Consider the following 15,764-nt stretch of genomic DNA (forward strand, 5'->3'; position numbering starts at 1 on the left):
CCTGATCTACATATCGAGTTATAAAACATCCAGGGGTACCTAGTGAGATCCCTCACTAACAAACAAAACACACAGCCAAATAAAGAATACACTGTCTTGGTTTGGTGCTGACTGTACTACACTGCTGAAGTCCCAAGAATGTTCAGATATGCAATATAGTCTCTGGGCTCATGAGGAGTTCAAAGTCCACAGGGTCAGAAAATAGGTAGATGGCTGTGGGAACTGGGATCCAGGAGGGTGGTACTGAAGTCTTTCACCAGCTACTGTGCTTCACGCTGGCACCGTAGCACCCACAGATGACTACATAAGTGAGTTTGCACACAGACAAAATTTAAATTTTTACATTTAGGGTGATTTTTCTCTTCTCTTCTCTTCTCTTCTCTTCTCTTCTCTTCTCTTCTCTTCTCTTCTCTTCTTTTCTTTCTTTCTTTAGCTTTTTATTTCCCCAGACAGTGTTTCATATAGCTCAGGTTAGTCTTAAACTCACAATGTCGCCAAAAATGGATTTGATGGCGCGAGTGTTTAATCCTGTCACCTAGGAGGCAGGCAGAAACAATTGAATCTCTGTAAGTTCCGGGCCAGTCTGGTCTGGTCTACACATCTAGGGTTCCAAGCCAGCCAGAGCTACACAGTGAGACTCTGTTTAATGTGTAGTGCGTATGGAGTGTGAATCGTACTGTAGAAGCTCTAGACGTTTCACTGTTTTCCTACAGCATAGTGTGGGAATTGGAAGGCTGACACTAAACTCCATTAGGGGAGTTTAGGTTAATTTCCAAGCATAGGAAACTTTTGAGATAGGTACAGGTGGAATTTTTTAGATAGATTTCCCCCCCTCCCCAAAGCCCTTGAGTACTATGGTCAGCTAGTAATCTTTACTACAGAGGCTAAGCTTTTAAGGGCAGGATTCTAAAGAGAGTAGGACCTGAGAGATGTCTACTTGTCATATTAGTTTACAGTGGTTATGAAATTTTCTTTTTTTATTAATTGAGAATCTCATACATACATATAAGTGTTTTTGGTGTTTTTTATTATTATATCTTCTCTCGTTTTCTCCCCTCCACTTCTTTCCTTGTCTCCAGCATATATATTCTTTTTTTTCTTCAGCCCAGAGTCAGTTCAGTGTTGCCTGTATGTCAGAATATATTATGGTGCATGGGCAACCTCTCTGTCACATCCCTGAAGAAAACTGTCCCTCTTCCAGTAACCATCAATTGCTAGAAGCCTGTCATCTAGGTGTGGGACTTTATGAGTGTCACCCTGTGTCCATGCTGGGATTTTTGGCTGCTTTGATCTTGTGCAGATCTCAGTAGTTAATTTAAAACTTAGAACCACATCGTACTAGTGCTTTTAAATTATTAAATATGTTGCCTATAATCTAGTTTAACTTTTCATCCAAATGCTTTCTAGTAATTAGATGAACTTTTGGTGTCTTGTGTGTGCCAGGGTCTCATTTAGTCCAGGCTGACTTCAAACTAGATATGTAGCAGAGGCTGACCTTTAACTCCTGATCCTTCTGTCTTTACGCTTAAAGTGTTCGGGTTATACACGTGCACCACCGCGACCATCTTCAGTGCCTGTTTAAATTTCTTCTTTGACAGAGAAGTCACAGAATCATAGAGTAGCCCTACTTGATAGTTGCTTTCTTTTGCACAACAGTTAACTATTGTGTGTGTGTCACAGTGTGTGGGGGAAGCTTAGAGGACAACTTGCAGGAATTGGTCCTTTCCTAACACATGCGTGGCCCTGACCTCTACAGGTACCTGCATGCATACAGTGCACATAAACCCACCCAGATATATAGACTCCCCCCAAAATTAATCACAAATGGTTCAGGAAAAAATGAGTTCTTTATGCTATTTTTGCTGAACTACAGTGTTTTCACTGTAAATTTATAAAAAGAAAACTTAAGCCAGGCAGTGGTGATGCACACCTTTAATCCCAGCACTTGGGAGGTAGAGAGGCAGTTGGATCTCTGAGTTTGAGGCCAGCCTGATCTATGGGTCGAGTTCCAGGATAACCAGGGCTACACAGAGAAACTGTCTTGAAAAAATAAACAACACAAAACAGAAAATTAAAAAAAATCATGTCATGTGTCAGGGTATATCAAGTATCTTTGTGTATGTGTTAAGTGTATGCACATGTTTGTGTATATGTTAAGTGTATGCACATGTTTGTACTGGTAGCCTTGCTCATGACTGACTAGTAGATGTCAGGGGTGAACATTAGGTGTTTCCCTCTATTGCTCTTCTCTCTCTCTCTTTGTTTTTTTGGTTTTTTTTTTTTGAGACAGGGTTTCTCTGTGTAGCCCTGGTATCCTGGAACTCATTTTGCAGACCAGGCTGGCCTCAAACTCAGAAATCTGCCTGCCTCTGCCTCCCGAGTGCTGGGATTAAAGGCGCGTGCCACCACGCCTGGCTTATTGGTTTATTGCTCTCTATCTTGGGTTTTTTTTGAGACAGGCTCTCTCACTGAACCCCAGGATCCACCTGTGTCTGCCCTCTCAGTACTGGGGCTGCACAGATATGTGCTATCATGCCCCGTTTTTATATGGGCATTAGAGATCTGAACTTAGGTTCTCATGCTTGCACAGCAAGCAGTTTACCCACTGGGACATCTCCCCAGACCCAACCTTTACTTATTCATGTCTTTTCTATTTATCTGTTTTGTGTGACATGTGTGTGCCAGTCAGAGCACAACTTCTAGGACTCAGCTCTTCCACTCTATGGGTTCTGAGGGCCAAAGACAGGGCTTGGCTTTAAGTGCTGTTACCCACAAGGCCACCTTGTCAGTCCCTGTTTTTTCTTTTAAGACAAGGCTCCTGTAGTGCCGGCTTTCCTGGAACTTACTAAATCACCAAGGATGACCTTGAACTTTGGGTCTCCCTGTGACCTCCCCAGTGTCAGGATTCCAGATGTACACCACCCTCCTTGATTTGGCTTATGCTGTGCTAGAAAGCAAACTCATGGATTTGTGCATGCTATACAAGTACTCTGCCATGTGAGCTATAGTCCCAGACTCTGTTGTAAAACTTGAAAACACTGTAGTTATAGAAATGTTGCAAGAACAGCATAAAGATGCCATTTTTTTCGTGGAATCATTGGTAATAAGTTGTTGATGTTATGATCCCTGAATACTTTACCATATATTTCCAGGAAGAGTCATCATAACATGACATAGCCATCGTAATCACAGAAGTTGCAATGTTGCATTACTACTTTCTCATCCTCGGCCCTGTTCAAGTGTTTCCAGTTGTTTCAAGTAATGCCCTTTATAGCAAAGGATTTAGTTCAAAAAACATGTTATGATTAGCTGCGCCCTTCCTTAGTCCCCAAATTTAAAGTAGTCCTTGAACCTTTGGGTTTTGTGTTTTTAAAGCTAACATTGTTTTGACACTTGAAGATTACAGGGCACTTGTATCTTTCCGTTTGTTTTTATCTAACATTATGATAAAATTTGAGACGGAGCCGGGTGGTGGTGGCACACGCCTTTAATCCCAGTACTTGGGAGGCAGAGGCAGGCAGATTTCTGAGTTTGATGCCAGCCTGGTCTACAAAGTGAGTTCCAGGACAGCCAAGGCTATACAGAGAAACCCTGTCTGGAAAAAAACCACCCCCCCCCCAAAAAAAAAACAAAAAAATAGGAAAAAACCTGTATTATTTGAAGACAATAGCAAGTATAAAGTGATTTTAATATACATGTTTTTAACACCATCCTTATTTGTAAGAACAAATCTGGTCTTTTTATATTCAGCTCAATAGTACCTTTTTATACCCTGGACTCCTGGTACCAGAGGCCAGAGTGTTTAAGACACAGTACTAAAACCTGGGTTTCCAAGATGTTGCAGCTTATACCTATCTGTGGTGTTGTAGAAAGTTATAAAATGCTATTTCCTTGCTCCACGGTCATATCAGATTATAATAGTAATAAACTTTAATTCATGGCTTGAGAGCTTTTATTTAGAGCAGAAATCTTTCCCCTCTCCTTTCCCTCCCATCTCCCTTCCCCTCCCCTTCCCTCCTCTTTCCCTTCCTCTCCCTTCCCCTCCCTTCTCCCCTCCTTTCAGGCTTCAAAATTATTTGGGTAAATAGTAGATGACAGCTTTAACAAAAATGCAGTGACTTTTTTAAACAGAGTTTCCTTTAGATTGTCTAATTCTCTTTTAAGGGATGGCTTTCTGACGTATTTATTACATGTTGAAGTACATTTGAATTTATAGTTACTTTAGTTCCTACTTATCAGTTAGTTATAATAATTTAAGGTGTGAATAGCCTATCTGTTGTCTAATTGTCTCTTTTTAAAGATATTACTATAGTTAGAGTTTTCTGTCTCCAGTTCTAATCAAAACTTAAGACTTATAGGATAAAATGAAATGCATGCATACTAACTCATATTCTCTGGCAAGACAAAATATAAAAATGGATGTAGAAAATAACACTTTCACTTGAACTAAGCTCAAACAGATATACATCTTACCCATCTTTCTGCAAACATTACAAATTATATATAGACTATAATAGGAAACACTGTCACTATTCCATGGTTTATCCAATGTAATAATTTATAAAATGTGGTCTGGAGAAATGGCTCAGTGGTTAAGAACACTGACTACTCTTCCAGAGGTCCTGAGTTCAATTCCCAGCAACCACATGGTGGCTCACAACCATCTGCAATGGGTCTGATGTCCTCTTTAGGTATGTCTGAAGACAGTGACAGTGTACTCATATACATAAAAATAAAAAAGAAATTTATAAAATGTGAATAGAAAAAACTCAGTTGTTTACCTTACTGTTGGTCACAGCAAATGATCACAATGTGAGTTGATGTCCTTTTGATCTTTTCCATTTTTACTTATAGTTAAATTATTTTTAACCTGCTTTTTTCGGTCAATTATATCAATATTTTTATGTCAATTAAAAAATTTAAAAATATTTAGAGACAGAGTATCCCTAATGTAACTCAGTCTGTTCTTGAATTTGTTTTTTTTTAAAGTTTGTTTATTTTTTGTTTTGTTTTGTTTTTTTAGGCAGGGTCTTACTATATTTTATCATTGCTGTCCTGGACCTCATGATTGCCATGCAGACCTGGCAGGTCTCAAACTCAGAGATTCTCCTGCCTCTGTCTCTGGAGTTCTGGGATTAAAGATGTGTTCTATCATACCCGGCTTAGCCTTGAACTTTTGAAAGTGCTGCTGGCATTTGCAGGAAAGCTCTGCCAAGCCTGGTTCATGAACATCTATGGATAGATAATTCTTTATTAGTACTCCATGATAGCAAAGGGTCTATGTCACATTTAGTCATCCTTAAATACCATGTGTGCCTGGAGCCTGACAACATGGCTTTTGTATGTTCAGATAGGGATTTTGTTTTTCATTTATTCATTCACTTTACATCCTAATATCAGCCGCCCCTCTCCTCCCAGTAAACCCCCCCCCCCCCCCTCTCCTCTCAGGATGGACAGGGCCCCCCATCACCTCACCCTGGTACATCAAGTCCCTGCTGGGCTAGGTGCAAACTCTCCCACTGAGGCCAGACAAGGCAGTCCAGTTAGGGAAACTGGATCCACAGGCAGGCAACAAGTTCAGGGACAGCCCCCACTCATCCGCCAGCTCTAGTTGTTTCGGGAAACTGCAGGAAGACTAAGCTGCACATCTGCTACATAGGTGTAAGGGGCCTAGGTCCAGCCCATGTTTGTTCTTTAGTTGGTGTCTCAGTCTCTAGGAGTCCCAATGTTACAAGTTAATTGATTCTGTTGGTCTTCCTGTAAAGTCCCCAGGTAGGAACTTGTCATTCATCATTATATATATATATATATATATATATATATATATATATATATATATATTGCTTTTTCAAATTCTCTTTCCATCCCAACACTCTTTTTCTTTAAAGACTTTATGTGTATAGGTGATTTGCCTTCATGTAAGTCTGTGCACCACATGTGTGCCTACTGGTCACAGAAGCCAGAAGAAAGTATGAGTTCCCATGGAACTGTAGGTATAGATTGGTTGTGAGCTGCCATGTAGGTGCTGGGAATTAAACCTGGATCCTCTGGAAGAGCAGCCAGTTCTCTTAACCAGTGAGCTAGCTCTCCAGCCCTAGCCCCAATTGCAACTCTTTTTTCTTTTTTTCCTCTTTCTTTCTTTTTTTTTCTTTTTCTTTTTTTTTTTTTGGATTTTCGAGACAGGGTTTCTCTGTATAGCCCTGGCTGTCCTGGAATTCACTCTGTAGACCAGGCTGGCCTTGAACTCAGAAATCCGCCTGCCTCTGCCTCCAAGTGCTGGGATTAAAGGCCTGCGCCACCACTGCATGGCTCCAATCCCAACTCTTAATCCTCGTGTTTTAGCCACCCAATTTCAGAGATACAGGCATGTGCTTTTACATTTGGCAAGACTTTCATACAAATTCATACCAGAATCGTTTTTGCTCCTTGTGGCTGATTAGGATTTCTCTGTGTAGCCTTGTCTTTCTTGGAACTCACTCTATAGACCAGGGTGGCCTTAAGCTCAGAGATCCCCTTGCCTCTGCCTCTGCCTCTGTCTCCAGAGCACTGGGATAAAGGTGTTCACGGTGTTCACCACCATTGCCTGCCTGAGACGTGTATTTTCTTTCCATAATTTAGAATCATTCAAGATTAGAAGTACAAATACTCAAATATGAATCTTTGAAAGGCTTTTTACCATGACCTGGCTGCCTTTATTATCTTAGTCACATCTATATTTGACTTCCTAGCTCTTAAGGGCTTTGAAAAGGTGGCACAGTTGGAGGTCAGTATTTTTCTTTGCTTTTCTTGAGGAATTCAAACCTTGGAACACACAGAACTTTGCTTTGTGTTTGCTGTTCTCCATAGACTCTGCCTTAAGGAAACAACCTCAATTTTGTTATAAGCAATAGCTGAATGTTAACCTGATGAACAGTCTTGAACACTTCTATCCCCATGGCTTCTATTTTGCCAGGATACAATGCAACTGTCCTGGCCTATGGGCAGACTGGATCTGGAAAAACGTATTCAATGGGAGGCACATACACTGCAGAACAAGAACATGACTCAGCCATTGGGGTTATTCCCAGGGTAATACAACTGCTCTTCAAAGAAATTAATAAAAAGAGTGACTTCGAATTTACTCTGAAAGTGTCTTACTTGGAGGTAAGTGATTTCTCTCCAGTTATTCTGAATTCAAGATTATCTTTGAGTGGGAAAATACATCCAAATGAGAATTTTCTTGGCATGACTCAAATCAGCAAATTGAATTTTTAGTAAATTGCATTTTAATAAATTGATAGGAAAAACTTTCTTGCTCAGTTGGATCTGGATGCTACCCAGGTCTTTTCTTAATTAGAATTATCTACTTAATCTGATTGTTAGAAGAATTGGCACTGCCGTGCAAAAATATGATAGGGATTCTTTAATTTTCATTTGGCTTGTATCACTGATTCTCTGTGGAGTCTTCAGAAAAGCGCCCCATTTCACTTCACTGCTAAGGCTTGAATTATAATGCTGCTGCTGCTTCATGAAGAATGTTATTAAAAATCAGGCAAAATATTATGCTGTGTGTAAGTGGTGATAAAATGTATATTTATGCAACAGATACTTATTGAGCATCTACTATGTGCCAGACCCTGATCTAGGGACTTAGATCATGTATTTGGGAGATATCAGTGGACTAACAGATTTTAAACCCACTCTCCTTATAGGAACCTGAATTCTAATGTACATCAGTATAAAATTACTCTCCAATTGTGTCTAACCTCATGATACCATAAGGCATATTTAGAGAATCTGGCTTCTGAGAAGCTAACTTACTGGTTCTACTGAAGTGATGCAGTGATATCTATATATGAGGAACTATAATTAAACTTATAAAGTTTATGCATGTAATCATAAATTGTGTGTAAATAGTCCATCCTCATGTTGAATTATATTATGTTATCAGATGTAAGAGATAAAATGAGAAGGGGAGTTAAAGATGATTACAATTACCCTTTATTTTTATTGTTTTATATTTTAAATTTTGTGTTTGTGTGCATGTGGGTATGCACACTTGAGTGCAGGTCCTGAGGGTGCCAGAGGCATAGGACCCCCTGGAGCTGGAGGGCAGTTGTAAGCTGCCTGACATAGGAGCTGGAACCAAATTTGGGTCCTCTACAAGAACAGTAGAGGACCATTGAGCCATCTTTCCAACTCCACCCAGATTAGCTTGAATGTACAAATGACTGGAGAAACTAGTGTAATAAATAGTGACATTAGCAATAACAGTAAAGAAGTATAATATGTATCATATATAAACATTCTCTTAATTATTTAAAGTTTTACTGTTTAATGAAGTATTAGTTACAACCCTTCTTTTCCCTTGCTCCCAACTTCCACCCTGCCTTCCCATAAGCAACTGATGCTCACATTTTCATTGGTTAAATTGGTAAAGCTGATGCTATTATGATATCATGAAGGAACCGAATTTGGGGCCTGGAGAGATGTCTCTGGAGAGTGCTCAGGTTCAGTCCCCCAGCTCTAGGAGATCAGATGCCCCTGGCCTCTGTAGGCACCTGCATTCACATATGCATATCCACAGATATACAAGCATATACATACTTAAATAAAGAATGCAAATCTTTTGTAAAAAGAACTGAATGTACTTGTTATTTATTTATTTATTTCTAAGAGACTATCTTAAAAGCAGTATGGATTTATGTGAACTACCAAATAATATATATAAAGTTCTTTTTCTTCCTTTTCCCCTTTATTCTTTCTTCTACCCCTTCCCTTCCTTCTTTTTTTCTCTCCCTTCCTCCATCTCCTTCTCTTCTTCTCTTTTCTTTCCTTCTCTCCTACTGCCCTCTTCTCCTCTTCTGCTTTCCTCCCCTCCAGTCTCCTCCTGTCTCTATTTCTCTCCTCCCCTTCCCTTCCCTCTGCTTGTGGACGTTGTACATCGTGGTGCGCACTAGGCTCCGCACCACGATGTACAACGTCCACAAGCAGCTCCCCTCCCCTCCCATCCTCTCCTCTCCTCCCATCTTCTCCCATCCCTTCCCCTCCCCTTTTGTTCTCTTTGCTGCTTTTGTTGGCAATGCTAGGGATTACCCTGGAGGTCTTGTGAATGGCAGGCAGGGCAAGAGCTCTACCACAGTGTTGTACCCATCCATGCCCATGACAGTCTTTATAAGTGTAATCAAAAATTAATTGTGGTCTTGCGGTCCACACAGAGATGGCCACAGTTAACATATTTTGCCATTTTCTTTCAACAATATCAGATCTATAATGAAGAAATTTTGGACCTTCTATGTTCATCTCGTGAGAAAGCTTCTCAAATAAATATCCGGGAGGACCCTAAGGAAGGCATAAAGGTGTGTTTTCCCTTCCTTTCTTTCTTCTTTCTCTCTTTCTTTTTCTCTTTTTCTCTTTTTTTGATGTTATTGCAAATGTTGATGACTGCTAAAGCTCATGTCCCTCATCTTTACCACTGTGGTTTTGAATTATTGCTAACATCTCAGTCTTTCAGGTTCTGTTTAGCACTAATTCCTTTAGTTAATCTAGAATTATTAGATGAGTGTTCTTAAGGGAAGAAAATTCAGCTTCATCATTTTCTTGCTACTTCTTAAAGCATGTAGCAGCAATTAAACATTAATTGCTTACAGGATTCTGAAACTAAGCTCCCTAGTATGGTAGCCACGTGCTACAAGAAGGCATTTAAAGTATAATTAATTAAAATTGAGCAAGCAGTTCCTTAGGCACACTCGCCACTTATCAAGGCGACACCATTCTGTGTGGTTTCTGACTACTTTGTTGTCTACAGCAGATATGAGAGATAGCCGTGACCACAGAAAATTCTAACCACTAACCGACACTGGCCTGGGCTCTAGACTGATATAAAAAAATAGAAAATTAAACTCAAGTATAGCACGCATACCGTATGGTTATCTGAGAGCTTTGGTCACATGGTCTGGGTGCAGTGCTTGAGTACTTAGGACTAGAAGGAGAGATGGATGAAATCCAGGAGGACAGATTTGGGGAAATGTGGGAAATCATAGCTTCTCTGTCTTCTTCTTTCCCTCTTCCTCTTCACAAAGAGCAGAGAGTGACCATTTAGGGTGCAAGCAAAGAGTAGGTGCCTGTTTATCTGAGCCTTTTTTTCCCCCTTCAGAATCCTTACATTGTTATCCAGGTATGAAAGCCAGACTTGAAATATCATACCCTGTAAGCTTGAAATATAAAGGGAAATAAATTGCATAGTGAAGACAAAACCTGGGCAAAATATATGTGATCACCAAGAAGAATGGGGGTGCTGAACTACCTCTTGACCATGGCTTAAGATCTTTTCTATGCTCCGCATGAAGGCAGGAATTAAATCCCAGGCATTGTCTGAGGCAAGGTGGTGTGATTCAAAAAAGTATGTGTTCCTGATACAAATTGGAGCAAGAGCAAGTTTGTAAACATGTCAAAAGATAGCATTTAAGAAATAAGCAGAAGGTCTGGTGAGATGGTGCAGGGGGTAAAAATGCTCACCACCAAGCCTTATAACCAAGTTTAATCCCTGCACCCCACAAGATGGAAGTAAGAACAGATTCCTACAAGTTGTTATCTGACCTCTACACATGGACTTTGGCAGACACAATGCTGTAGCAGCGGGTGTGTGTATACACATATGCTTGAACAATAAATGAATGGTATAAAAGAAAGACTTTTTATAGTGAGGAATAACTCTAGCAAGAAAGTTAAATAAGCCTAGACCAGTCTGTCTGGCACAGAAGACTTGGTCTGGGAAATGAAAGGGGATGTGTCAGGAAAAGATGATGAAGCCAGCCAAAGCAGCTTAGGTTCTCCCTACCCCCAACCCCTACCAACAGTATGCAATTCTATAGGACTTATGAAGAAAGCATTGCCCTGGCCACTCCTAGTGGGTCTTATCTTACATGTCTATCATGTCTATCTCTCCAACTTTGTTGCTCTTGGAACTTCAGAGAGGATTTTTTTTTTTGTATCCTCATCATCTAGTATAGGTGTTAGTAGTATGCTGGCATATTAGGAAGGCTGACTGGAAATGAATTGAAAGGGAAAAAGACTAGGTTGATAAAGATGCAATTGGGGAAATCATTGCCTTGTCTTCCCACGCAAAGTAATATTGCTGGGGGTGTGGCTTAAAAAAAAAACCAGAAGAGAAAGTAATCAATTCCCAAGGAGATCTGAGTTGGTGATGCATGGGTATGAAGGAGTGGGAGGAGGCTAGAGCTTTTCATGGATATCGGGCAGTAGTGAGGAGAGTTGGTATCAGAAGCAAGATGAATTTGGTTTCTAGTGTACTGATTCTAAAGGATAAGTAGTCAGCAGCTAGAAAGAAAGGAAGAGAAATTCGAGTCAAAGAGACAGATTAGGAATATGGTCATAGCATACTAAGGCTAGCAGGAACCTCATGAATTTCCCTAGTCCTATCACCACCACCTTCAAACTCCAAGAGAGTGACTTCTGCACATTCCCCCAGGCAGTTAAAGTACTGTGCCCCCAAACTTGATTTTTGTGGCTTCCTAGGCCAGTAAAAACTGCCATGGTGTTTCCTGTCAAAGAAAATGGAGTAGAAAACGGATTGCCGCTACAGGAAGGACTGTGGAGCAGAGAGAGATGCTGTGGGGATTTGTGTTGTACTTGATCTCTTTTGGGGCCAAAGTTGACTTTGACTTGGGACTCCCTAAAAGCCAGCTACCCTCCAAGATCTAGAGACTTTCTCTGACTCCTGGAATAGGAAAGCACTTTCCACTTGCTAATCCCTGTATTTCTATTCAAGTCTTAGAAAGAAGGACTCAAGGAAGCCTTTTTTTTCCCCTCTTGCAAATTAGATTGTGGGACTGACAGAGAAGACTGTGCTGGTGGCCTCGGACACCATTTCCTGTCTAGAGCAGGGGAACAACTCCAGGACTGTGGCCTCCACAGCTATGAACTCCCAGTCATCTCGATCTCATGCCATCTTTACAATCGCCATCGAGCAAAGGAAGAAGAATGACAAGTAAGTTAGAGCGTCACAACTGTCTGTGCTCTGTGAAGGCCGCCTGCCAGGTGGCTGCCTCGGTTGATTTGACATTCCGACTTTTAGAGTGATGAGCATTAATGACCACCAGAGCTACTTTGACTGTCTCTCGAAAGACATGAGAACTGAGCCAGTCAGCTCTGATAGCTCAGCTACTTTTAAGCTTTATTATCTATTGTTTTCACCGTGTCTTTCTGTTATCATCACAGAAATAGCAGTTTTCGTTCCAAGCTGCATCTTGTAGACCTGGCTGGGTCAGAAAGACAGAAGAAAACCAAGGCTGAGGGAGATCGTCTGAAAGAGGGTAAGCCAATTGGTGGTTATGACTCTTCGGCAAAAACTCGCATGCTTTTGTTGCTACTGTTAGTATTTTGAAGGGACTATTTCACTTCATCTTCTAAGTGTCTACAGTTCAGATTTGAGATTACTTTCAGAAATAGTGAAAAATTATTCCTTTCCCTTGCACTGATTCACAAATTCAAGTATGAAATTAGAATCTCTTCTTCAGTTGGTTTTCATCCGGTCCAGTAAATTCTAGTTTTAATTTATCTCTACTGACATATAATTAAAATATTCCAGTTCTTTGTTCCATGCACCCGCTATCCCTTGCAGATGTTGCTGTGTGTAAACCTTATCAGCATAGCTTTCATATCTTTGTTCAAGTCATTTGAAAACCGATGCTATTGAAAACTTCTAATATGACAGTAGCCCTGATATGCACAAGCTACTTCTTCAGCATCTGGCTTTCATTTCTGGATGAGTTAGTTTAATACATGCCCTTTTTGTTTTATATTCACACATTGGGTTTTAGCCTGCTTAATATACTTTTAAAGGTTCTTGCCTTCTTTTTATTTGGTGTTTAGTTCTGAGTTGATTCAGGGGGATTTACATAATTGAAATATAACTCACATATTGTATTTAAAACTGTACATGTCAATGGATTTCGTATATTCAGAGTTGTGTAGGCATTCCCATTGCCTCGTCTCAGAATATTTTTTCACCCCAAAGAGAAGTACCATAACCCATTAGTGCCCATCCCCCATTCCCATTTATCTCTAGAGAAAATATATGACTTTTGGTGACTGATGTCATTCACTTAGCATAAAATCATATAGCATGTTAATCAGTACTTTGTTCTTTTTATTGCTGAGTAATATTCAGTTGCATGGATCTACCACATTTTGTCCCGTTCGTCAATTTTCCAATGTTGGCTGTTGTAAGTATTGTTCTCTGAGCTTCTCTGTATAAGTTTTCATTACAAACAAACTGGTTTTGGTTTTGTTTTGAGAAAAGGTCTTTCTATTTTTGGCTCACCCAGAATTCAATATGTAGACCAGGCCAGCATCTCATAGGGATCCACCTGCCTCTGTCTCCTGAGTGTCACTGTGCCTGACCTCAGACAAACTTTTAAATCTATCTTGAGAACATACATAGGGATGGAATTGCTGGGTTATTGGTTAAGTCCACTTTAACTTTCTTTTCAATAAAGAAAATTCAATCCTTTAAAAAATATACAGAGTGAATTTTAGTATATTCACAAGGAGTTGTTTAACCATCCCCCAAATAAATTTTAGGATGTTTTTATTCTTCCCTGAGCGAAGCTGATACCCGTTAGCGGTCACTCCCTACTCCTGTCAGTTTGCTTCTGCCCTGGCAATAACAAAGCCTCTCCCTCTGCAAATTTCACTCTTTTGAGCATCTCATGTAGAAGGTCTTATAGTATGTGTCCTGTTTTTATTGACTGATATTTTTTGAGCAGGTTCTTGTGCATATTAATCCTGAGCTACACTAGCCCTGCCTTCATTGACTGTTTCTCTCAAATCATGTTTTCATAATTCATCCATGTTATGGCATGTGTCAATGCTTCATTCCTTTTTATTGGGGATTAATTATTCCAAATAACACATTTTATTGATGCATTCTTCCTTTGACAGATGTTTGAGTGGTTTCCAAGGTTTTTTGTTTGTTTTTGTGTCTTTGGTTACTATGACTAATGCTAATAGTTTGTTTATTTCTTTGTTTGTTTGTTCAATCAGATATCATGTAGCCCAGGCTGGCCTAGAACTTACTATATAGCCATGGCTTGAACTTTTGATCTTCCTACTACCTCTATCTCCAAGTGCTGGTCATGTGTCACTACCATATTGACTATGAATATTTATGCACAAATGTTTTTAAACATGTATGTTTCATTTCTTTTTGGCATACACACACACACACACACATACATGCATAGAATTGCTGTTCTGGAACTCACACTGTCCTTGAACTCACAAGGACCCTCCTGTCTCTGCCTCTTGAGTGCTGGGATTAAAGACGTGCCACCACACTGGGTATTTATGTCTTTTTTAAAAGGTGTATTTAATTATTTTATGTATATTAGTGCTCTATTTGCATGTATACCTGCATGCCAGAAGAGGACATCGTATCCCAATATAGATGCTTGTGAGCCACCATGTGGTTGCTAGGAATTGAACTCAGGACCTCTGGAAGAGCAGCCAGAGCTCTTAACCACGGAGCCATCTCTCCAGCCCATATTTATGTTTTTTTAATCCTAGCCCTCCTAGTAGGCATGAAAGAGTATCTCATTGTGGTTTTCATCTGTATGTTGAGAATTGTTTCACATACTCATTGACAATTTGTATATCTTCTTAGGGAAAATGACCATTTGTATCAGTTATATTTGATTCATTTCAAATAATTTTTTGCATGTGAGGTTAAGATTATTTCCTTATTTCCAATCTTGTGCATGTGCATATCTAGTTATTCAGTATCATTTGTTCAAGGACATTTCCCATTGAATTTTGTTGCCTTCCCCCCAACCCCGTTAAAGTGATTAGACTGAGTCTGTGAAACTGGGTCTTTGCTTTCACCCATGCCTCCCTGACTTGATTCACTACTTATGTAGTGAATTTTGAAGTTGAGACATGTGAGGCCCCCAACATTTTTTTCTTCAAGATTGCAGCATTGGTTCTTTGGGGTTCCTTAAGTTTCCATGGCTATTTGAGGATCAACAATCAGCAGATCTGTTTGGAGAGCAATGCCTTCAGCGCTATTCAGTCTCACAGTTGAGAATGCTGTCTTTTTTCCTTACTATCTTTGAATGAGCTTTTTTTTTCAAGTAGGACTTTAATGGTTCTGTTGATTTTATTTCTGAGTATTATTTTCAGAGCTATTAAAATGGAATTGTTTGTTAATTTCATTTTAAAATTGTTTATTAAGTTTAATAAGTTGATTTTTGTATCCATTTTGCCTAACCAGTTTGTTGGTTCTAATGGTTTGCTTAGATCTTTGTGGTGACTATCAGCAGGATGGGAGAAAAGAGACTTTCCTTCTTTCTTTCCCATCTGGATGCTTTTATTGCTTTACCTCTTTTTCTTCTCTGCCTATTTGACCTTGTAGAAGAAGTTAGTACATTATTTGACAGAAGTAGTGTGACTATTGTCGTGTTCGTGATCTTGAGAGAAAAACCAGGGTTTTTTTTCCATTAAGTTTATGTCCGCTGTGCCTTTTTCCTAAAAGGCTACCCCCCCCCATGTTGAGGAAGCACCATGTCTGCTTTGATAAGCATTGCTTTTAGTATGTATCGGTATCTGTCAAGATCTTTTCATCATTTTTGACATGGTCACATTATTTTGTGATTTCATTTATTCCTTGTTTTTTGGTGGTGTTTGGTCGGTTTCAGTCCTGCAGCTTTCTTGAACAAATTCCATAAAGTTTATATATATATATATATATATATATATATATATAT

The 15,764-nt window shown here is 39.7% G+C and overlaps 1 protein-coding gene across 1 annotated transcript in view; it reads left to right on the forward strand.

Moving 5' to 3' along the window:
- Positions 1-15,764, forward strand: part of Kif4a (kinesin family member 4A) — a 101,857-nt gene that overhangs the window by 942 nt on the left and 85,151 nt on the right. Inside the window, exons 3-6 of the mRNA XM_021188789.2 lie at positions 6,953-7,143; positions 9,246-9,338; positions 11,823-11,989; positions 12,220-12,314. Coding sequence (XP_021044448.1) covers positions 6,953-7,143; positions 9,246-9,338; positions 11,823-11,989; positions 12,220-12,314 — 546 coding nt within the window. The remainder of the gene's footprint in view (positions 1-6,952; positions 7,144-9,245; positions 9,339-11,822; positions 11,990-12,219; positions 12,315-15,764) is intronic.

Source organism: Mus pahari, chromosome X (genome assembly GCF_900095145.1).
Source record: "Mus pahari chromosome X, PAHARI_EIJ_v1.1, whole genome shotgun sequence".
In the NCBI taxonomy this organism is placed as follows: domain Eukaryota; kingdom Metazoa; phylum Chordata; class Mammalia; order Rodentia; family Muridae; genus Mus; species Mus pahari.